Source organism: Oryza brachyantha, chromosome 6 (assembly GCF_000231095.2).
Source record: "Oryza brachyantha chromosome 6, ObraRS2, whole genome shotgun sequence".
In the NCBI taxonomy this organism is placed as follows: Eukaryota; Viridiplantae; Streptophyta; class Magnoliopsida; order Poales; family Poaceae; genus Oryza; species Oryza brachyantha.
This window is the reverse complement of record NC_023168.2, coordinates 20,775,115-20,800,182: the sequence shown is the minus strand read 5'-3', so window position 1 is coordinate 20,800,182 and position 25,068 is coordinate 20,775,115. Positions and strand designations below refer to the sequence as shown.

Below are 25,068 nucleotides of genomic sequence, written 5' to 3'. Positions count from 1 at the left end.
GATAATGAGATATCTCTTTAAGAAGAACAATTTTACGGTACTTAAATAGGTACCGATAGTTACGTACCACTTTTTTTATATAAATTTTGATACCTCTTGATGCCTTAGGTACTATATGGTATCAAAATTTATATAGAAAAAAGTGACACATCCTAGTACCTACTTAATGACCGTAAAATTACTCCTTAAGAATATACTCATCCATTTAGGTCTGGCATGCTGGCTACAGTGTTGAATGCTCTGAACTCAAATCATCGCTTTACCCATGCCACAATCTCATCCTCTGAGTAAGCGATGAAATATAATATCGTTGGTGTATCTAAAGTGTAGCTAGTGGCAGATCTAGGGATATGGATGGTCCAACTGATTTTTTTCTTAAGCACAGATAATCTAATGATGTTAATACATAGAATGCAAGTATATATATATATATATATATATATATATATATATATATATATATATATTTATTTATTTATTTAGGTCTTTGAAACCATCGTCTTTTATCATGTCATCAATATAATTCTTAAGTTGCATAGTCTTCATAATTCAGAACATGAAAAATCATTTGGGTAGAACTTGGCAATTCGGTGTACCTTGTGTGCATGAAAAGGAAATAAATGAGCCTAACACTTAGCTGGTGGTGGTGAGACATCTTCCTCGACATCTCGTTCTTGAGCGTGCTTCTCTACTGTCGGGGAAGAAGACACTGTCGGACAAATAAATCTCGGATTAAAAATTCTAAAATAATTGATATTAAGGGAAGAGTAATCTATAAATATAATTTAGGACTTAAAAATAAAGAAAAAATAAAATGAGTTCATGTGTTAAATACAATTTAGAAAATTTCAAATCACGACTAATTTTTTTAAAATAACTGATATTAAGGGAAGAATTTATCTATAAATACAATTCAGAAAGATCTAAAATTTAGGTTAAACATAGGAAAAGTTAAGAAAAAAAGACAATATATAAATACAATTTAAAAATATATAAATTATGAATAATAATTTATATATTTTGTAGAGAAGAGTTCATGTACAAGTACAGTCTAGAATACAGGTAAATGAGATTCCATGTAAAAATATAATTTAGAAAAATTTAAATTCAAATTAACTATTAAAACTAATTATTATCAAGATAAGACTCCACATATAGCTATAATCTATCTATTTTATATATAAAGTAATAGTACAAGAAGCCTTCACGCTCGCTCTCATGGATTAGAAAATCCTACATTAATCAAGAGAAAATAAGAAAAATAAAAAATTAGAAATACAGTAGGACTTGGAAACGATTTTTTTTTTTGGAAAAAGAATCAAAAGAAAATCAGGACTCTCCGACCGGAGATAGTCAGGTGCATGATTCACATTCCGCGGGTGGAGCCCACTTGCAGCCACAGCAAATCCCATATTAATTGAATTGGACTATGCAGTGGTGAAGATAGAAACCGCATGAAACAATGAAGGGTAGTCAATCGGAAACGATATCCACGTTAATAGGAATCGGACTGAAAAAAGAGAAAATAACTGGGGTTATTTTAATCGGACAAGGAAAATCAAAGGAAAATAAGAGAGAAAAAAGAAAAGATATTTTTAATCAGACAGATCAATTAAAAATAAGGAAAAATAATAAAAGAGTCTAGAAAAATCCAAATCTTGAATTAAAATTTTAAAATAATTGATATTGATGGAAGAGTTACAATTTAGAAAGATCTAAAATTTTGGTTAAAAATAGGAAAAACTATGAGAAAGAGTCAACATATAAATACAGTTTAGAAGTATCTAAAATTTAAATTACAAATTAAAAATTATGCATAAAAGAGTTGATGTACAAATACACTTTAGAATACAGATAAAAAGGGTTCCATGTAAAAATATAATTTAAAAAATTAATATTCGAATTAACAATTAAAAAGTAATTATTATCAAGATAAGTGACTCTATATCTATACCTGTACTATTATAAAAAACGGTAACGATTCTGCCAATTTTTTCGTCCGTCACCCCCATGGGCTGATTCTCATGCTCTTTTTTCTAGATCGATTTGTGCTAGCCTTTATACATATGAAATTTACATATTTGACTTCAATTCGAATCGAACTAGGATTTGACTTCCAATTTTAAATTCATATGTTTATTTATCTATATTAAAAATAAGCATATGTGCAAAGTTTATACATATAAAATTTATATACTTAAAGTTTATACATATTAGTTAAAGAAGGTGTTGACGAAAAAGAACATCCACATAAATATTCTTTAGATAGAAACATTGGAGTGATGTGTTGTGCTACAACTAATTACGGGGCTAGATACGAGTACCATCACTAATGCAAGCGGCTTTCAAAAATTGTATATCACGTTTATACTTACGTGAAGTGGAGAGAAAATGAGAGGGAATGAGTGAGCATACAACTGCCAATTGCTTATCTCCTATTACCAATCGCAGCGGACTCGGTGAACCGGTAGGACTGACTTCTGCTTGTAACTCCACTAACGCAGAAGTGAAAGTGAGTAGCTTCTACTTTATTTTGTGCTTGCAAGCATTACTCCTATTGACCAGTGTTGTCTGATCGCCCAACCTTTGACAACTTCTCCACTTGGGTTTCCTAGCTGCAGTGGTCGTTATGTCAAGAGTTAGTAGGTTTATATGTTATCGCAGAATATAAAATTCATGAGATATAACTTCAAAATAATAGTAGAAATCACTACTATATAAATTTGTTGGTAATATACATAAATTTTTTTTGTTTCAAGTATTTTATTATCTAACAATATTGCACATCGCTTATTCATTACCCGTTGTAACGTACGGGTATTTTTATAGTATAGATAAAATTTAGAACAATGCTAGACCACCATACTAGTTCGTATATGTAGAGATAGAGCCTCGCGGCTCAGTTGAGGGGCGTCACGTGTACTTATTCCCATGGATAAAAGGGAGGAAGTATAGCATTTATTGGGCTTGGGCGATGGGCCTGTTTAAGGCCCATTCCGAACCCATATAGGAGAAGGAGATGGGGCCCTGCTATATATATACGAGAGGAGCGTTCCCCTCGGTCGCCGACCTCGCGATTCCCAAATCCGGTCGCCATGTTCGTCCCCAGCACCCCACCCGCCGCCGCCGGCAACCCTCAGCATCACGTGATGCCGCCGCCGCCGCCACACGGCATCTACCCTCTCCGTGATTACTGGCTGCGGCCTTCACCCGGCGATTACACTGAATACTGGGTGCTGGGGTTCCAACCGGATCACAGCGCAGGATCTTCCACCCCCACCCCCACCGTTGGTGGATCGTCCCCTGGCGACGTCTCGGCGGCCCCCGTTCTCGATCTCTCGGCAATCCCTCGTACGCGGGCCGGCGCTGACGCCTCAGCTGCCCGATACGGTCGCATGCACCGCCGCCGTGCCCGCGACGAGATTGGCCGCAGGCCCCACTTCCGCTCGCCCCCGCCGCTGCAGCCGTCACCCAAGCGGTCTCGCCGGTCGGAAGATGACCCCAAGGAGTCTCCGCCGCTGCAGTCGTCACCCGACAAGTCTTGCTGCGAGAGCCCTCTTCAAAGATTTGATAGCCCAATGTAGGTAGCATCCTTTTTTAGGTTTAATTAAACTCCTATGCGTTTCTAACTTGACAAATTTCGACATAGGACACTGAAGAAATGAGAAAGGTTTTAAATAAAACTAAAATTTAAATTCTTAAATAAAAGAATCCGGCGAGTCTTTCAAATAATAGTGAGAACCCCCACGTGTTGTTGTGGAACTTCTCTATGAGGGATCGATGTAGTGATTCATTTTTAGGTGATTGAGTTTGGTCATTGTAAAGGAAGAAGGTTAACATTCGTCACATCCATAGTCCCATGCCAAAATTGTTGGTGAGGTGTTTTGTGCATGTCTTGCATCATAGGAATTAATGCCCCTTTGTGGGTACTTCCTTCGTCCCAAAATAAGTTCAGCTAAACTTATTTTGGGACGGAGTAAGTATCAATTCTTAGAATAGATTACTAGATAGAAATAATAATCTAACTCATTTTCCTTTTTTCACTACCATTTGCAGTAGGACATCTCAAAACATGTGTTTTCTATATGATACTTTTATTGCGTTTGATTGTTGGGAGTTTTAGAGTTTTGGTACAGCTACTGTTTTATTGTCAATCACTTCTTGGCTTTATAATGAGACAATTTCTTCAAACAGTAAATATGATGCTTCGTATGAGGTCAATGACCTTCCTGCTTCAAATGGGAAAATGGATCCTTCATACGAGTCATTGGTCAATGACTTCATGGATGGTGTGGAAAAGAATTGGCATGAAACTGACTCAGATGATGAGGTTGATCCAGCTGAGCGTGGGAAAATGTATCGAGAGCAAACAAAGCGTTTTGCTGAATTGGCTCTGAGGCATTACAACAAAAATAAGAACAACAAGGTACTCCCTCCGTTTCATAATGTAAGACGTTTTAGCTATGTTTAGATTCATCTATTAACCAATGTATATTGTTTATATATATGTCTAGATTCATTGATATCTATATGAATTTAGGATACGCTAGAAAATCAACGGAGGTAGTAATTACTTGTTTTTTGTTCATTTCAACAAGTATAGGGCATAACATGCATTTGTGACCCAAGCTAATACTCCCTCCGGTTCTAGAATACCGGGTGTCCTGGTAAAATGATTGATTTCAAAACTCAGTTCGTTTTCAGATTTTTAGTCTGTTTTGGACCTTTTTACCCTCATGCATGCATGGACGTTGTGATATTTCCAATGCGCTCTCCTCTTCCCATAAGCACTTTAAAAGAAAAGAATCATGGCATGCAAAATTCGCAAAGCATTGGAATCAAACCCATGACCCCAACAATTTAGCCATGCTGCGCTAGCCAGTCAAGTGAATAGAAGTTGTTGTATGGTAGTAGCTCCAAGGTATATTTAATATGGGTAAAGATGGAAAAATATGCTTAGATTAATGACTCCTTGGTATGCTAAACCTTGTCCTAGACACCCTATATTCCAAACCGAAGGGAGTACACTCCATGAGGATGAAGTCACTAGAGCATAGCGGTCCAGGTTGAGATTAGCACCTAATCATTGATTAGACGACATCTTGAGAACCATGGTTTTAGGTTTTTGTTAAAGATAACAATCTTGATTAAATTTTCTTACATCTATAGTAAATTAGTAACCAATATTTTCTGTTTACTTAATTGTGGGTATCAAAACATGTTTTATTATGGCACTAATCTCTGAATTATTTTCCTTTTTTAAAAATTTCAGGTTAAATATTCTCTTGTTGAGGCCATTGATGGAAATATAATTTTTGAGGGAACTACTTATTATGTCCATGTAAATTTATCTGTCATGGCCAAGAATGGTCCGAAGAAGAATGATCCCAAAGCACTCGTGTTTGCTGAGTTGCATCATGTTGGTGATCGACCAAATGCAATGGCCCTCACGTCCTTTCATCTTCTGGATGGGAAGAAACAATTACGTAAGTATTGTACACCTCATTATCTGTCTTCTTTTGTTTTGAAATGACGTATGTAATACTTATTCCTTAATCATATAGGTGGGTGCTATAATCAGTCTCAGAACTCTTTTAGTGACAAGGATATGGATAGACATCATTGTTATGCCTGTGATAGTGACATCAAGCATCCTGATGGCTCACGGTACAAGGCAGGTCATTTTATTGCTACATCATACTATCGTAATGACTAGGTATGATTTTAAAACCATTTATACTGCGTCTTTAATTAATAATCGCACAATTTATTTAGTTACTGAATCCAAACCTCCATGCAGGCAGTCCTTGAAGAAGAGAAGGCCTTAAAGACAGTCCAGTAGCAAATCTACTCGTTATTGTGTTACTTCCTCTACTAGATTACATGCAATCCCTGCCCAAGTGTTGTTTCCTCTTATGGATACCAGGTAGGTTCAGTTAGATGTGATCCATAAGAAACATATAATAGTTATATGTGCTTATGAGTTAACGTCTTTCAATATAACTGCTAGACAACCGAGAATAGCATAGATAAGACAAAGATGACTACTAGGCAACCGACAAACGAGCAGAATTAAACGACGTATATCCGGGCAACTCGCATCACACATGCTCAGTTCCTCTTAAATGGTTAGACTAGCACTACTGGAAAAAACATTATCGCAAGCGGCCGAAAATGGTCTTCGCAGGCGGGGCAGATGTTCGTATGTATACAAAGGACTGTGAAGATCTCCGATCTTCGCAGGCGGGGCGGCCGTCCGCCTGTGAAGATAATTTTCATAGGCGGGCTTTAGCTAGTCCGGTCTGCAGTGTAAAAAAAGAAATCCGCTTGCGAAGATAGGTAGAAATTTTTGAAATCTAATAATAGTTTGCCCATAAATTTAATAATAATTTACTCGTTAATAGAAATTCTTGCAAGTAGATTATTATGTACATATATTGGAAGATTATCAAGTATTTGATACGGAGAAATTTACATATATTGCATAACTCAAAAGTGTTGTTTTTGTACATTGTTACTTCAAGTACACCATCTTACTTTATGGCATAGCAGTGTTCCACTCCCGAAGATTCTTGAATTTGTACCCCTTACATTATGAAACAGAGGTACTACAAACTAATCAGTACAAACTAATTTGCTAAAAAATTAATAAGGTAAACATATCCTCCGCGTGTTATAATTTTTTTTACAAATTCACCTATCCTGCAAAAATTAAACATACCATCCCAATTTTATTCACAAATCACCTACATTCCCAAGTTAACATTTACATATTACCCACCCCACATTCTCATTCACACCCACGTGCACGCACATATAAAAAACAAACGCCCACATGCACACACGTCCGTGGACGACGACCAGCCGATCACGTCTTCGCGCGTTGAAGTGTGCGCGCGTTGGAGAGGCCGGCAGAGGCGATGGTCAAGGGGCCGGTGGCGGTGGAGGGCCGGCAGTGCAGTGGAGCTAGCAGCGGCGGTGGAGGCCGGGGCCGGTGTTGGAGGTCACGCACGTGCGCTTGCAGTGGCGGAGGATGAAACAAAAATGAGGTATGGTAGAAGGTTAAGTGTAAAACTAAGTGCACAATAATATTTTTCTTAGTTACATAATAATATGAAGCTATAATTATACCAAGTCTAACATTTATATTGAAAATGCATAAGGGAGCATTGAAATTGAATTGTACCTTGAGCAAATGATAGAGATATGACCATATGAATAATTTGTTATTGCCCTCTACAAAACAAAATTCAACGAAATATTAGTAAAATAACATAATAACAATATAACAGAATAGGCTGTCAACAAATTAATCTAAATACATCAATAATCACATTTAACAAATCACAACTTAACTATTATACCTCTTTGTGCTACTATGTTTTCTTTTCCTTTCGTATCCATCTTCTATTCTTCTAAAATCTGAATTCCACTTAGTGTTATTTGCGGTTTTGGACTTGTAAAAGACATTTAAAGTTCGTGGTCATGGATGGAGGCAATATGGCCTTTGCCTTCATATATGGGCCAAGCGGGCTATTAGGCCTCAAAATCCACAACAATTCTTATAGTTTTCAATTGCTGTTTTTCTTGTGTACGTACTTCATCGTTCATGTAGTCAAAATGCATTGAATTTTGCAGTCTCAAATTTCCTATACAGTATAAATTTCCCTACAATATATTTACACTGAAAATTTCAATAGTACCTACTATAGTCGTAAACACTAGACAAGATATAAGATATTAGGATAAAAACCGTTGATTATCTACTTGAAAGAGAAGATTAGAGATGCAAGTGACTGAAATCAGGAAAAAAAATTATGCCGTCATATTAAATATTGTAAACTATGGTCTAAAGTATGTAGTTTGGGTATATGAGATGGGTATTTGAGCCTTCACTTGACTGGAGCATGGCCTTGCGTTCCAGCGACAGCATCTTGGCGAAACGCTCCAGCTCCTCGTCGTTGGTTCCCCTCTTCATGTCGGGCACGTTCTTGCCGGTCTCCAGGTCGACCTTGCACACCTGCCTCTTGAGCAGCGCCCTGCCGACGCCGACGAGCTGCCGCAGGTTCTCCGGCGTGGCGACGTCGACGGACGCCGCTGAGCTCGTCGTCCTGGACGCGGAGGTACCGCCCCTCACAGCGCAGCGCCTGGAAGAGCACGGAGGCATGGATGTCGACGAGGTCGGCGCTGGCCTGCCTGAAGCTGTCGATCAGTGGCGTCGTGCCGCCCCTGTTGCGGAGCCACCCGAGGATGCCCCACCACGCGCTCTCCACGGCGTCGAACCTCTCCTCGACGGGCGGTGCATGGGCCGGCGGCAGTGGACGGCGGGAAGGTCGGCGCACGCGGAGCACGACGGTCGGAGGGCGATGGCGTAGGCATGCAGCGGTGAAAAATTTTGACAGCCTGACGGCGCCAAAATTGCAGGGTTTTCACCTGGACTTAAAAATTTTGGCGACGCTGGCGGAGCCTTATATAGGGAAACTATATTTGCAGGTGGGCGGTCCACCTACGAAGGTCATCTTCGCAGACGGACCGCCCGCCTGCAAAGACCTTTTTCACTATCTTTTCAAGCGGTCCGTCCGCTTGCGAAGATATAATCCCTACACGGTATAAATATCTTTGCAAATGTTCCGTCCGCCTACGAAGATTGTTACAGATATTAATATATTTATTTCAAAATTTTTTTAGTTTATTTTTGTAATTTGTTAAATGTCTACGTTAGTTGTAATAAAAAATATAAATTATACGTACAAATATACAAATCTTAATATTAATACTGTAAATTTTTTTAAAAAAATTCATACAATGGTAGGTGCACATGAAAATTTGGTACTAAATTTTGAAACCTCTTTTAAAAAACCTTTAAAATATAAAAAACAGTAAATTATACCTTACAAACAGTAATTGCATATAAAAATAGTACAAACTAATATGCAAAATGTTGAGTACATTTTTTTTTGTCAATTTGCAATATGAAGCTTTTCCTTTAAAATAGTACAAACTAATATGCAAAATGTTGAGAAAGTAAATTAAGAAACATGGAGCTTTTCCATCACAATTTTGCATGGATAAATCCATCACAAATTGAGGTCTAAAATCTTACAAATTGCATACCTAGTGTGGAAATGAGTAGATCTAAGCATCGTAGAAATATCCTCCGAAGATTTGAAGTTCAAAACCTCCCCCCTATATTTAAGTCACTTTGCGAAAGGGCATGTAGCCTAGTGGTTATATAAGGCCTTAGTAGCACTTGAGGTCCTGGGTTCGACTACTCTTTGGAGCGAATTAACTTTGTGCTTTCAATGGGAGACGACGTGCCCGTCCTCAGTGAGGTGCCCATGGTGACTTCGTTATTCTATAGATCTTGCCGACGGTCTTCGAAGGTGCTCATAGGGGTAGGGTTTGCGTGCGTGCGTTCTCAGGGGGAGTGTGCGTGCGCTATGAGCATCTGTGTTGTATTGTGTTCTCAAAAAAATATTTAAGTCACTTTAGGAGAGAGAAACTTCGGGAAGAATGAACCTGGCTCGGGGAGGAAGAAGACAATATAGGGGCATCTTTGCAGGCGGGCCATATAAGCCGCGCCTGCGAAGATCGATCTTCGCAGGCGCGGCTTATATGGCCCGCCTGCAAAGATCCATCTTCGCGGGCGGACCACCCCCTCCACCCTGGGTACATTTTTTGACGGCAGAGTTTTGGCTCTGAAGGACATGCCCGCCTGCGGAAATTGAACCCCTACGACGCTAAAAATGAGTTTTCTAGTAGTGTAGAGAGAGCTAACCATCCACGTTCATCTTACCCACGTTTATCTTCTAGAAGCTCGGCATTTCGGAAGCTTGAGCAAACCCTCATATAATAGGTTGGTACATTAGGTTTATGACCGTGAGCATAACTAATCAACTAGTTATAACTTCACGTGATGTGATAAAAGTATCGAAAGACTACACGTTCTAGTTGGTTCATTACCCATTGACATCTCCACACTCTACATGTTGAGTACGGATTAGAGGTCATAACATGGCTTTTACTCAACATCTGGTCTTGTACCAACACGTAATTGTTAATCCTCCACCATCTCTCAAACGGATCAGGATCAGCTGCAATTGCATCTCTGAATGCAACTTAACTAGTCCATCGATCCATTATCCAACCATTGAATAAGCAACCAATGGTTAGATAGAGAGCTGCTCTTTTCCCTCTGTTTTTTTTCCTTATAGCTATTGAGTAAACCTAAGTCAATTATATTATGAACTTCATCAATTAATTATTTTGTATCTAGGAGGTATAAATTTAGTTTGACTTGAGCAAGTGCAAAAAAATAATTTAGTATATAATTTATTACTACCTATATTATTTTTCTATTTGATACAGTTGACTTTTAATATTAAATCTATGTTTGATTGTTCGTTTTATTTAAAAATTATATAATTTTAATTATTTTTCTATAATTTGTTTAAACACTAAAGATAATTTAAACATGAATTATCTTTTTTACAGATGTATAGTTTCTGTAGTTAGCGTCGTTTTCAATGTGGTAGGCTTCTGGCGTAAGCTTAGATGGTAAGCTAGGCTAGGTTTTAGTTAAAAAGGGCAAGAATGGCACCTGTGTGTAGTATTATCTAATGAAAGGGCAAGGTCTAAGTAGTTTTCGATATGGTAAACATCTAAAATAGTTTTCGTGGGTTGGTTAGCGGAAATTTGGAATGAGTAGCCATGTTAGGGTCGTCGTTCCATGTGACTAGGAGGTGTTTTAGGGTTTAGTCTCTCCACGGACAGCCAATAGTACTTTGATTAGAACATCTTGAGAAGGACGAAGTGAGATTAGGTTGGGTCTAAATTTGGTGGAAGCCTGAATATGTTTAAATGAAAATTTTACTCTCTGATCTTTATTAGTCATAAAATTTTAGTTGACAACTTTTAATGCAAACGATGCTAAAAGAAACCCAAAATCCCTCCCGACATTACAACAAGCAAGAAATTTAAAAACAAACACAGAGAGCACACTTGGTTCATTAGAAATGCTATTTCTTAGTGACATAGAAAGATTTTAGAGTGAGTAGCTGGCTCTTCTATTGACCTTGCTCATATTCTTATAAGACATTATTATTTGTTGCATTGATAACTACTATCTCCGTTTTATAATGTAAAATATTTGACTTTTTTTAACGTTTGACCATTCGTCTTATTAAAAAATATAGTGCAAATATAAAAAAATGATAAGTCGTGTTTAAAATTCTTTTGATAATAAAGTAAGTCACAAACGAAATAAATGATATTTCTATAATTTTTTAAATAAGACAAATGATCAAATATTGTAAGAAAGAAAATCAAACACCTTATATTATAAAACGGAGGGAGTATAAAATTTTAATCTGACCATTGGTGGCAATCATGATGAACTGGGTAGATTGAAAAGTGAAGCGACTAATTAAAGCGCAATCGGACAAAGCAAGAGAAGGCATTTAGCAGGGTTCATCGGACCGAGATAAAAAAAACTGGATTGGTTAGGAATTGAAAGCCAAATCGAATAAAGCGTTAAAGTTGAATCGGACAAGGAGGTAGGAATCCGGTTAAGAGAATGCATCGACAAATGTTCCATTCGGAGATAAGGTATACAGTCCGTTTGTGAAAACGTACATAGTGTAGATTGGATTTGGTTTGTTACGAAAGCTAGAACTGTGTTCGTATATTTTTAGTTGGTTTTATGGGTATAAATATAGAGGTCTGATCTTTTATAAGGATCAGACTTAGACTTAGATCAATAGACACACTTTTGACACATCGCCATCGACTTTGACGGAGCGAGCTATCGGATCGAGATTAATCAACTTCGTGATATAAGTTTATATCTGTCAACCCATCGAGTGGATTAAATAGCACTGTCTCGGTTTAGTTTGATCACCTATTTGATCTATTTGATGGTTTTATCGAGTCTTGTGGTTGTTTTAATCTACTTGTCTTAGTTTAGGGTGATTGCAATTCCTAATTACGTTTTATGCATATTGTTAATCTAGTCCATACCCGTAATAGTGCTAGTATTGGGCGTAGTTCTGTCTCAGCTTAGTCCAATCAACTATGTTTAATGGCGACTATGGTTATAGATTAGACTGAAGTATGTGCACGGATTGTTTTACTAGAGTTTTTGTTTAGCCAGTAAGTTACCTAGTGGCCTATCGGCTAGATTGCTAAATTTACAAATCATTGGTTAAACCCTTGATTGTGATTATCTTAACTTTATACTGTGTCTCGGTGGTTCGATCTATTAAGGTTATTTTGAACTCAGTTTAGGAATACCATTATAATTGCTAAGTTTAGTAATTCAAGCCGACAAGTCACCATAGGTTATTAATTAAGAATCAATAATGTTTAGTATTGATCTGAGCTTGTCTTTGTTTATTTCTAAAAGTTGTCGGTTCAGTCCGATTCTCTAAGTTTATGATAAGTAATTATCAGCCTACTTAATATTACATGTAATTCGCTCTTAAGTTAATAAGTTAGGCCTTTTTATGCATAATTCCACAAATGAATCTTATCGGCTTATGCTCAATAATATATTCACTGATAAATCTATCAATTAATGGCTTCAATTTTGAACTGTCTCGTTAGGTCCGATCGCCTAAGATTGTTTCCGATAATCCATATGAAATATCAATTGTTATATTCTGTTCTGGCCAATAAAATATGTTTTACATTTTATATTCCTAAATTCCTATAAAAGCCGATTTGTGTCATCGGCTGGGTCCTACAACGCTCTCGGTCGATAAGCTAATATCAGCCGATAAGCCGATAGGATATTTTAGGTTAACTCTATTTTGTTCGTATCATATCTTGTTAGTTGTGGGGTCAAACTGACTAACATGCCTATTTTTAGTTAAAAGTCTAAGAATTTAGATCCTATGCTGAAATGACGCAAAGACTTCTAGATCTTTGTACATGACACAGCAAAGTCCAGTTTTGACGTCAACATGCATATATGAAGCAAGCCGTGTTCTTCCCTCCCCTTTACTAACCCAGATACCTCGTTTTTTGCGTGCATGCTTTCCGAATTGTTAAACAGTATTTTTTACGAAAAATTTCTATAATAAATTTGCTTAAAAAATCATATTAATCTATTTTATACTTTTTATATAACTAGTAATTAATTAATCATGTGCGTTTTTTCCATTGGATAAGTTCCCTTAAGCTGAACGTGGCCGCAGTCACCTTACATATTTTGCTGAAGTATATTATAATCCTATGTTAGCCTCTTTTGGGTTTTGCCCTTTTCTGAACATTTACGTATCTGTCATGATGCTCTTTGTTGCTTGGAACTATGTAGCACTTTCAGATAGCCAACTTCTCTGCAGCTTTGGACTTTATACCATACATGATTACATTCTCCTCTATGCACACCAAAATTACTGGGTTGTATACTCGAACAGTACGTAATACTACATTATTCATCACTTAAGTATCTGCTATCCGACTGATCTCATGGAGTTGATGCATACAGTATACTATTTAAAAGTAAGGGTTGCGAATTGGAGAACTATGCCAAATTCTTGACATGATGGCACTACACTTCTAATTTAATTTCAGTAGGATATAACTCAATTATACAATCACTTCTGCAGATTCCCATGATATTATACTATAGCATCCTTCTCTGTACTAGGCCTCTGCTCCCACAGCCCATGGTTCTAAATATGATTTTATACCTCCCTCCTTGTTTTGTCCCACACATTTCTATCGTATTTTGGGGTCATCTTTTCATTTTTGTTTCGAAGAAAAAACTCCAAATTTTATGGTTAAACAAATAAAACAACCAAAGATAAACAAACAAGGGAAAAACTCCAAATTTATACTTAAAATGGGTGACCTTATGCCCTTACAACCAAACATAAACAAATAAAATAACAGAAGACTAAACAACGGCATCCATATGCACTTGATGGCAGAGTAAACTAGAAACCAAAGCCTTCACTTCCTTCTTGTCCAACTTCTAGGGATTTTTGGGAGCAATGGTGAGTACAAACCACATTACTTAACAAATCAATAGAAAAATGATATAAATGCATAGGGGAACAAAGGAAAGGTATAATATGGTTTACATTTGCGTAAAGCTAAGTTTGCAATATTTTAATATTTTAAAGCCATTTATAAAACCAGTCCTATGTCTATGCAATTTTATCACAGCTGCGCTAAACCACGCATTGCCGGCCTTAAACCTCAGGTTATCCACCATTTCTAGGATAAACCACCTTATTGCAATACCAAGAATTTCATCCATTCATGTCATTTGGAGACAGAAATCTAACTTGGGTACATTTCTAGGCTTGCCCATAACCGCGGACGCGGCTATTCGAATAGTTTTTAACTCTGGTTAGAGGTGTACATCTTTATCCACAGGACAAAACATTCAACATGCATTGCCACGCACCAAACACCACCACGGTACCTGGATAGAAGTTTTGACAAGACCTTTCAAGCATATCCCAAAACAAAAGATTCGCTAAGGTTTCGCAATCCGCCGGTTTCTAACAATTTAACCATGGCCAGATTTCTCAAGACGAGACATGCCCCCTTTTGCCCGAGTCAGAATTAGTCGACCCTGGCCCTAGACTCATTGTACCAGTGGCCTATGTTTTGAGATGATCTATCCTTCTAGTCAAGCCTTACCCATTTTACATGTGGTTGTACTGCTATACTTTGTAACAGAGGCCCAAAGATCAGTCCTTATATCGGCCAAGTTGCTTCTAACACAACCATGCACCTCGTATCCCACCCAAAAACAATTTTCAGAATTTTGAACATGGGTCCATCAAGTCCTGGCTATACCAGCCATAATTCCATTATCTAAACCATATTTTTAGTTGTTACCACAGTTTAATTATAAATGAGTGATTCTATGTTAAATCTAAGCATGAATAAGCCCAACCTAAAGCAACTAGTAAGTCCATCATATAGGGAGTCAAACTAGTTATTTTACAATTTTACTAAGGTTTACAAGGATGGATAAGAAATATCAAACTGGCTATAATGCAAAGATCATAGGAATAATAACTAAATAAATCAGTTAACACCATATAATTTTATAAGCAATGCATAAGGATTAAAACAACATATACTGGGATTAATATGTTCAAGGGATGATTGACTTGCCTTGATCGCTCCAAAGCTCTTCCGCTTCCAATATTACAAAGAGAGGGTCTTTCGGAACAGTGGAATCTACACGACTAACGTCAAAAGGAAGCAAAAACAGTTAATACAACAATAAAATTAAGAACCAAACAATAAAAAATGGGTGCTTTAATTTGGTAGAGGGGATTAGTGATTTGAATAGATCCTAATCGGAGTTCAAACATCCAAGAAAATACTATTTGAATTTTATATGTTGTTCGAGTGAGCATTTTGCGAATTCATTATTACACTTTTCTTTTGAAGAAATATTTTTTAATGAGAGAAAGGCGAATGGAAGAAAGGAGAAATATTTTTTAATGAGAGAAAGGCGAATGGAAGGAAGGGATGGTCGCTGCAATAGTGACTAGAATGTGAGGTCAATCGTCAGCTTAGCACTGAAATGATGACGGTAGGTGTGGCTTGACGGGTCCCCAGGAAAAGTCGTGGTTCCAGTTAATAGAGGATTGGCCGGTCTTCTCCTCGGTGCTACGAACTCAACGCCCTCCGAAGCTGTTGAGAGCATCGGCAAAAGTCCGCCGAAGTTCGCCATAAGGTGGAGGGAGGAAAATGGTGGGGAGGGCAGAGGAGAGTTCGGACCGGGGCTAGAAAATGGAAGAGGAGGACGAGAGGTTCCATTTTGTAGGGTCCCAAGAGGTAGAGGGTCGCCGGGGAGGGAAATGGCCGCTGGTGGGTTGCTGCTCTGCCATCAATGGCTGGAGGTAGACAAGACGGTGAAAACCGATGTTTTACTTTGCAAATGAAAGAGATTTCATGGGGGAAATGATGAGGGAGATGTGGGGATTCCATTTTTCAAATTAATTTGGAGAGAAACCATCGGGAAGGAGGTGAATCTATGGGTTTTCTTTTTATAAAATTTTTTAATGGTTTTTGTTGCATTAAAATTAGCTAGTATGCTCTGGAAATTACAGAAAAAGTTAGAGGCATGGGGAATTTATTAAAAATCCTACAAGCCAATTTGAGTTCAATCTTGGTCAATTTTACTTGCTGAAGGCTCTTTTTATCTTTTAAAATTTGTCGAAATTTGGATTAAACAAATTAGGGTGATTTTAGGGCGGTACATTGCTGTGTTTCAATCGCTGCCAAACAACTGCCATCTCCAATCTTTGCATGAGTTACCCAGTCTGTCCAGTCATTTTCAAAGGGTAAAAGGAGTTATATGCAACTTTTCTTTTGTCCTATTGTCAAACTCCCACCATGTCGAATGCTACCTTGTTATGGATGATGAAGCCAGTTGGAGATTTCAGGGATTTTCTTTGTGAATGTGATGTTTTTAGGCATTAGAGCATCAACTTGCGTGTGAAGCAGAAGAAGAAAAGGATCCAGTCAATTTTTAGAAATATTTATCCATTTCTTGCAGCCTTATAGTGTACAATTTCATTTCTCTGGGGAGTCAAATGCACCTAATGAACCATGTAAGTTTATAGAATCCTTGGTTATGTCTTTGCCAGACATCTAGGGTGACTACCTACTAGCAAAAATACTCGTGCTTTACAGCGAAAAATCAATTTTAATGATTCTCCAATTACCGTCGCATCTGACGTAGCTAATCAAATGGACAACGAGGTTAGAATGTCCTTGATACAATATGGCCTGAAGATATCTTTATTAAATTGTCCATGTTTAATTATATTATCTGAAATTTTTTTAGATTTTTCAGAGCAAAAGAAATAATTTTAATAATGAAAAAAATATTTCAGCAATTATTTTAATTAAAGGTCCTTTGAAAATCCTCTCCTAAACTTCAGGACAAATATGAACGAACATATTTCTCATACTGCTGGCCCAACTACCGTGAGGTTGGTTTCTCTATCCTATCCTCGGCTCCTTGCTGGCTGCGGCCACGTAAAGTCTACTTCCAAGCCTCCGATTCAGCCCATCAATAGGTGCAGCCTAAAATAGTTCAAAAAATCAAAAATCAAAAACATTTTGCAATCATACTAGGGTGTTAATGGGTTTAATTTTTAGGGCTGGATAAAAAGAGAACTTTTGAGTTAAAAATATATAATGATTGAGTAGGGTTGTAAAATGACTTACGAGCCTTTGCCAATTATCACTCCTCAGGTATAACCTACAAGCCAACCATAAACACCTATGGAGGAGAGAGAAAATAATAAGATCAGAAGGGTATTGACTCTCATACGTGAACTTATTTGCCAAAATAAATTTTTAATCTTAAATTTAGAATGATTTCGATGTTTTTTATTGCAGTTTACTTTTTCAGCTTTGCTTTTAGATCGGTTTGAACACGCATATAAAAGTTTTATTTGAAATTTTTTTTTATTTACAAATATCTCAATTGTATTTTTCTTTAAATATGCCAAAAGATGACCTTGATATTCTAAAACATATATATTAAATATATATGTATGAGAAAAAGATATGAGAAAAATAGTGGAATTGTAATATATTATACTCCATCCGTTTTATACCGGTTTATCTCCTAATAAATATATTATCTATATATATCTCTAGATACGTTAGTGTCCTTATGGAAAAACTTATACTGTGTTATCTCAGAGTACAGTAGTAGCGGTTGGCTACCTGTTTATTTCCCAAAAACTTTTCATAAAAACATCACATCGAATTTTTGGATATCTAAATGAAACATTAAATATACATGAATATTAAAACTAATTATATAGTTATGGAGAAAATCGTGAGACAAATTTTTTAAGCCTAATTAGGACATGATCAGCCATAAGTGCTACAGTAACCAATATGTGCTAGTGATAGATTAATTAGTCTCAAAAGATTCGTCTCGTGGTTTCCAGGCGGAATCTAAAATTTATTTTGTAATTAGACTATGTTTAATATTTCAAATATGTATTGAAAGATTTGATGTGATGTTTTTTTAAAATTTTTTTGCAATTTTACGGGAGAAGGCGGACAGCCACAGGTGTTCCTCTGCATTTTCAACAAAGGGTGGGACCCACGTACTAGTGGCACTAAATTTAAATTTTTGGCTTTAAACTTGAAATTATTTTATAATCTTTTTATCAAAATTTATTTTTTAGCATGTATATATATATAATATTTTATTTATAAATTATTTTCAGTTTACGAATATATTTTAGAAGAACCACGGTCACCCCGACTAACAGATCGTGGGCCATAGCAGGGGTGAGTCTCCCCAAGGCCCAAGAGCTTCCGATCCTGCCGAATATTCCGGAGCGGAAGAAGAAGAAGTCTCTCGGCGGCGCCCGCGCCGCCGCCGCCACCGCCCTAGGAAACTTCGGCCGCTGCTCCGGCGCGGCGGAGGCGTCACTACTCCACTTCCGGTATGTCGCCAGATTTGAACATCTAAACAACTGGGGATGCAATGCTGCATGCGCTCGATTGATTAAGAAACACGCCGTCATCTCGCAGAGATTTCGATAGAGACGTCCTCGATCAGGGCTTAGGCTGCCACCGAGGGAAGACCAGGCGTCATTCTCACCCTAGTAAGTATTCAGAATCTAGAAAGCTTGAACCCAGATTTGTGAAAACTAATGCATCATCATCGTCATGCAGATTCCAGTCTGGAAGTCGCAGGATTTCATCCTGTTTTTTAGCTTCTGATGATGTGACTCCAGTTGGTGCTTATCATGTCGTCATCATAATCCGTTCAATATGTCCGATCCATATGGTAACGCCCTTTATTCTTTAATTACCTTGGTTCGATACACTGGAAATCGAACTTCTCTGCCGTTGAATTAATTGTCCCTTGGTAATGTGCTAGCTTGTCATCTCCCATGTCATAAGTGTTTAAACCCAGTGATTCCCTCCTTTTATCTATCACAGGGAGTTGATCGATCGTTTTTCATGACCTGTGTACCAATTTTGCGTGTTCTCCACTTGCACAAAGCTATTTGCATATATGTGCTACATTCTAGTTCCAATATAAAGCAGAATATCCATGTAAAACAAGCATCCAAAAAAAAAAAAAACTCCTGTTGTCTTGTTTCTTCATCTTTCAATATAATCTGGATCATTTGTCTTTTGTTCCAAAAAGAATTAGAGACCAGAAATAGAAATGAACAACCAGGTGATAGGAAAAAAGACTACATGTAGAGATCATCAAAACTCTTCTCATGGATCTATGTTGTGTTGTTTTACATGATATTCTGTCACAAGTTTCCAGAGTGGATCTCCCTTGAGTCTTGTACTCAGAATAACCAAGAACAATTATTTTAGAATTTGTTTATCATACCTTAATTATGCATGCTAGATATCTCAGCTGGATCCTTTGCTGTTCTAGTCCATTAATCAATGGCAAGTAATGCATACTTACATTTACAAGTTTGGTACCTTTGTATTACAAATTTTTAGTTAATTGTATGCATGGTTCTTAAAGTGTCTGAACACTGTTGGGAAACAAAGGGTTGCCAACACCTATCGTTCTTGTTGAATTTTGAACTTATTTTTATATTCCAATTGAAAATATAATTAGATCTCTAGTATGCCTATTGTGCTCATGTGTGTAAGGCATCACCTTACATCCACCTTAAACGCCTAGGCGATTGGACAGGGGTGGGTTACCTTGCCTCGCCTTTTCACCTTAACAATAGTGATTGCATGGTGTTCTATACTGTTATGGCTTTCAAGAGAACACAACCCCCCTCAACTCTCAAACCGTTTAATTTACATGATTTTAGGGGTTGTTTGGATCCAGAGACTCTTTTTTAGTTCTTGTCACACCGGATGTTTGGACGTTAATTAGGAGTATTAAATATAGACCGATAACAAAACTAGTTGCATAAATAAAAGCTATTTCATTAGACAAATTTTTTAAGCCTAATTAATCAACGATTAGCAAATGTTTACTGTAGCATCACATTCGCTAATCATGGACTAATTAGGCTCAATAGATTCGTCTCACGAAATAGTTTAGAGTATAGGGTGAGTTTTATTAATAGTCTATATTTAATACTACTAATTAGTGTCCAAACATTCGATATGACAGGGACTTAAAAAAAAAGTCCCTGAAAACAAATAGGGTCTTAGTCTATGTGGCACCGGCATGGTACTCTAATAGTAAAAAGACATTGAGGGTCCTATCTGTCATCCCCTTTCTCTTGCTCTCTAGTCTCTGTCCAACAAAGCGGATGCGACAAGCTGAAGTAAAGGCGGAGCTCATGGAAAAGGCAGTGGAGCTTGTGGAGCCGTGTGTATGAGAAGGAGCTCATGCTCCGTGGTGGCCACAGGGAAGGCCCATGTCATTTCTAGGCTCCTCCCTGAGGGATGCCTCCACAGTTCTGAACTGATGTTTTACAACTATGTATGGTTAAGAATATACATTTACAAATTAAATGTCTAATTTGTGCTAACTCTTTTAAACAATAGTTGCTATCTTGCTGTAAAAAATACTAACTATTCAAGCTCATACTTCATTTTATATATGTTTTTTTCAGAAGTCAGACCAGTTCGAAGATATGACAAATCGTACCGGCGATTCACATGGCACAACGAAGTTAGGAACAATTTATCAATCTTGTCAGTACGAAGATCAGCTCCAGATGGTGAGTTATGCATTTAGATTTAACATTCTTTAATATTATTTGATGTCAAATAATTTTTTTTTGCTAACTATTAAATGTTTATTTGCAGGAAAGTGCAGTTATTATTCAATAATAGCTGCACTGGAGGCAAACTTACGGATTCATCATGGTTTTGGACATAATCTTTCTATTAAGTACCTCCAGAGGAAAGATAAAAAAGTTAAGATAGAAAAATTGCTGAAGGATTTTGACAAAAAGAAAAGGAAGATTGGTCGGAATGTTAGAATTATGGATATACTGAGAAGAACGGGTGTCCCTACGGAGGAAGGTTATGATTTATTTTGCCAGGTATAATATATTTTCCCTTTTCATTAATCCTTACGATGCTAGCTCTAGTGTGATGATTACTGGATTTTAGTCTAAGAAAATTTATAGCCAAAATGAATATTTGTTTGTATGATTTTTAGGCTGGTCTACCCTGTGAGATGAAAAGGATACAATGCTATACCATGTATGATGTTAAGAAGCCTTCTCAGATTCGGCTGGCATTAGAGAGGCATCTTATCAAGGGACCTATGGTGGCAGTATTTTATATTAGTGGTAATTACGACAAGTGTATGAAATATGGCTCAGTTTATGTTTTCAATAAAAAACAAGTCTTGCGCTTCAAAAATGAAGCAATAAGTCATTCGGTGTGCGTCGTAAGCTTTGGACTTGAAGGACAGCTTCCGTTTTTGTTATTTAGAACTGAAAAAATAGACTGGCCGGCTTATGGTAGGGTTGAGATACAGTCTGTGAAAGAACTATATGGTATTGATGTATGAACCCTGTTTATGGTACTGAGTACAGTCCTGCTACGTAATCTCAATTTTAGATACCATATGGACTTTTTTAAAGAATGTTATGGATAGACCGTAAAGAAATTAATTGGTACTGTTGCATAATTTTTGTTATAATGTATTACCTATATTTTTTTTATTTGATGTCGTTGACTTTTAGATAACTATTTATCTTATTTAAAAAAATTACACAATTAATAATTATTTGTTATGAATTGTTCTACCATGACTTACAATTATGCATATTTGCAAAAAAAAAAGAAAGATGAATAGTTAAAGATAAATCTAAGTATATTATCAAATTAAAAAAATGGAGGGATTAGTTTTTATATCGGTCACTTAAATCTCTTGTGAATTTTAATGATGAATAGAGGATTGTACTGAACTCCCTCAAGTATGTGCTATCTAGATTCGTAATTTCTTTTAACTGTCCCACCCAAATTTGTACCGTATCTGTATCTATTTCTTTTCCACCCGTGCTAAATTTAACTTCTAATGTCAACTATCTAATTTTTATTTTCTTAAGTGTCAGCCTTATTCGGCATATTATTCACTTAAATAATAGAATTATGAAAATACTATGATAGGTTTATCACCAGAAGTGAGAGTTAAAAAAAAGGTAACAAGGATCATGACATGGAAATTTGTTGACATATCTATTACCAGTGGTGTGGTGGAAAATCCTAGTGCTAACGAATATTACATATACGGTGTGCTTTTAAATAAGTTCAGTCATGCTAAGGATTTACCATTGGTGGCCTTCTTTTCGAGCTTGTGTTAGCGGTAAACTCACGAGTATGTGTGCTATGTGTCTCTTGTGCAATAAATAAATAAAAATGACTCCATGACTGACGTTTCGTTGTACGATGCATGTTAGTGAGCACGGTGTCTATATCACATCGGATATTTAGACACTTATTATAAATATTAAACGTAGACTATTAATATCTAATGCAGCGTCAATTTATCACCGTGGCAAAGTGGGAAAAAATGTTAGAGATAAGTCCATATGTACCCCTCAACTATTCAGAAACACACCCTCAACTTTAAAAAGAGCCTTACATCCTTAAATCCATATCATTATAGTTTACATAGTTTTGAAATATATAATTACAATTTGTGATATTCAAGTCATGCGATTATAATTTTGTAGATATTTGAAATATAACATTGCCCATCCCTTTGATGCATACATCAAAACTTTTGGATCAAATTATGTCTGTCTTCTACGTTGTCTCGCTTCCGTATGTCCCATGGAGCGGGAAACTCCAAATATGGGACACGGCAGTAGAAGGGGATGCAGACATCCTGCGTCGCAAGAAGAACGAGATTGGGCATGAGAAGTTATTCAATTAATGCCCTTCCACCTAGATGTTGTACAAGTCTAAACTATCAACCACAATTAATGATTGGATTTTGTTTATTTTTCTCCTTCAAATATATATATATAAAGATCTTTCTATTGTAAGTTTATATTTATAATATTTTTTATAGATCACTAAAGTTTTTGTTAACTTTTCTCCTTCAAAATCGCCATTCCCCAAATGATGCGTTTTGCCAACTTGGTTTTGACCAAAATGTATCTTGCTTTCGTTGGTTTGGATGAAATTCGTAGCTAGCGCGTACTGAATGTTTGAATCCATCGATTGGTTGGTTGCTCAATTCTGACGAGTGATGTCCTGGAGTCTTGACCACAGCATATTGTTGGAGTGTTGTGCATCCTGAGGCATGCGTTTTTGCTCTGCCGATTCTGCCTGCATTGAGGGAACACGATCGTGGCAGCCTGCCAGAGCATCCAACAGTTCATTTATCACATTCTCGATCTTAAAAATAGAGGATGAAGACTACAAATTGAGCTCCAACAGAATAGTCATCTTGTTATCTATTTTTAGATATCATTCATATTAAGAGAGAAACTTCATATTTAGATTATCTTTCTCCATCCTCCAAAGAAATATAGATAATGTCATATATTAATGATCTAGTGAAGTAAAAAAGATATAAATAATAAATCTACTTTATATGATCATCCAAATGAAGATATGGATGACCAAATTTAAATGAACCGTTGAGCATACAGTTAAGAGGTATATTCCCCCATGACGCCTCATGGCATTGGCGGATGATCGTACTAATGTTCATCTTCTCGATTGCCTCCTACTGCCACATTCATTGCTTGAAAATGAGACGACACCAATGCAACTGAGTACTCTGGCCGGTCAAAAAAAAATAATCATTTAGAACAACGGTTGATCAAATTTTGACAATGAATAATTTCTTAATTGCTTAATTTAAATACAAAACAAATGATACACATAAATTTTCCTAAGAAAATAATGTCATCAACCTATTGATTTTTATAAATTTGTTCTAACATAAAACTGGTTATTGGAATTTGAACATAAATTTATATTCAACCCAAGGAAGTATTCTCTAAGAATCCCTCCGTAACTTTTATATGAGAATGTTCACCATAGATAGAGTTTAGGGGTGATTGTTTTGGTTTTTTCATATTAAAAGCCAAACAACATATTTATAGACAAAAAATAATTTATAATTAAAATTTTTATGTGTCCTTAACAATTGAAAAGCAAAGACTAAAAAATAAACTACGATGAAAACTCCAAATCAACTCTAAATTTAAAATTTAAAGTTTAAATTTTAGGCTTATAAATATAATGAAAAGATAACTACAATGAAAACCTCATAATCAACTCTAAATTTAAAGTTCAAATTTTAAGCTTATAAATATAAGTGAAAAGATAAGTACTTATAACTCTAGATTTAAGGCTCTATAAAGTTGTTTTGGAATCTGGTTTTACTAGTGTCCAGGCAAACATCATTATCCACTGTGCCGCCGCCGATACTGCAGTCCTGCAGCCTGATCGCTGCGCTGCTAATGCTGAAACTGGAATTTTTAATATATATATATATATATATATATTATTAATTAAAAGTTAACAAAAATATATTTTTTCTAAGAAATTAACAAAAATCTACTTTTTTTCTAAGAAAAATACGAAACTAAACTCTGCACTAGTCAATAGACGATTTGGCTGGACGATATATCCGACGTGACAAATATCCGCTGGCATCCGTTGGATGGACGCCTATCAATACTTGCCACATTTGTATGCAGGTCCCTTAACACCATTAGGTGGGTGCGAAGAGGACCGCCTGTAATGTTCAATTTTTTTTATTTTTTTAAACCTTTTAATAAATAATTTTATTACTAAACCCGTATGAACCTTGTGATCATGCCACAACATTAGCGTACGCTATTGTCAGTGGCATGGCAGCATTATGTTGCCACGCCACTGACAATGGTGTGGCAATGCTACACCGACCAGCCTGCGTGGTAGCGTTGTCTTGCCACGCCACCAACACTGATGTGGCCAAAAGGTTTAGTTTTGGAAAAAAATTTGTCCGATGAATTAGTAATAAAATTACTTGCTAAAAATATTTATTTAATAAAAAAAATTCAAAATATTCCTGCTTATGAGCGGGAAGAGGGGAGACGATTCTACATGTAATCCCTTAGCATCTTACTAGTAGATGTTTTATTCGGTCTTAAG

At 36.5% G+C, this 25,068-nt stretch overlaps 2 protein-coding genes across 3 annotated transcripts; both read left to right on the top strand.

Annotated features, from left to right (window-relative positions):
* The first annotated feature begins 3,077 nt into the window (after positions 1 to 3,077).
* On the top strand, positions 3,078 to 6,462 carry LOC107304407. Its single transcript, XM_015838424.2, has 5 exons — positions 3,078 to 3,580; positions 4,195 to 4,426; positions 5,273 to 5,486; positions 5,565 to 5,716; positions 5,801 to 6,462. Exons 1-4 carry the CDS (start codon positions 3,096 to 3,098, stop codon positions 5,714 to 5,716), a joined length of 1,083 nt encoding a protein of 360 aa, XP_015693910.2. The 5' UTR covers positions 3,078 to 3,095; the 3' UTR covers positions 5,801 to 6,462.
* Positions 6,463 to 18,297: 11,835 nt separating this feature from the next.
* LOC102705172 lies at positions 18,298 to 21,604 on the top strand. Of its 2 annotated transcripts, XM_015838479.2 has the most exons (6): positions 18,415 to 18,455; positions 18,544 to 18,617; positions 18,688 to 18,802; positions 20,568 to 20,675; positions 20,764 to 21,002; positions 21,122 to 21,604. In XM_015838479.2, the coding sequence occupies exons 3-6, from the start codon at positions 18,787 to 18,789 to the stop codon at positions 21,476 to 21,478; spliced, it is 720 nt and encodes a 239-aa protein (XP_015693965.1). In that variant the 5' UTR covers positions 18,415 to 18,455; positions 18,544 to 18,617; positions 18,688 to 18,786; the 3' UTR covers positions 21,479 to 21,604. The 2 variants fall into 2 exon arrangements, with proteins under 2 accessions (XP_040381398.1, XP_015693965.1); XM_040525464.1 differs by having other exon boundaries at positions 18,298 to 18,617.
* Positions 21,605 to 25,068: the final 3,464 nt, after the last annotated feature.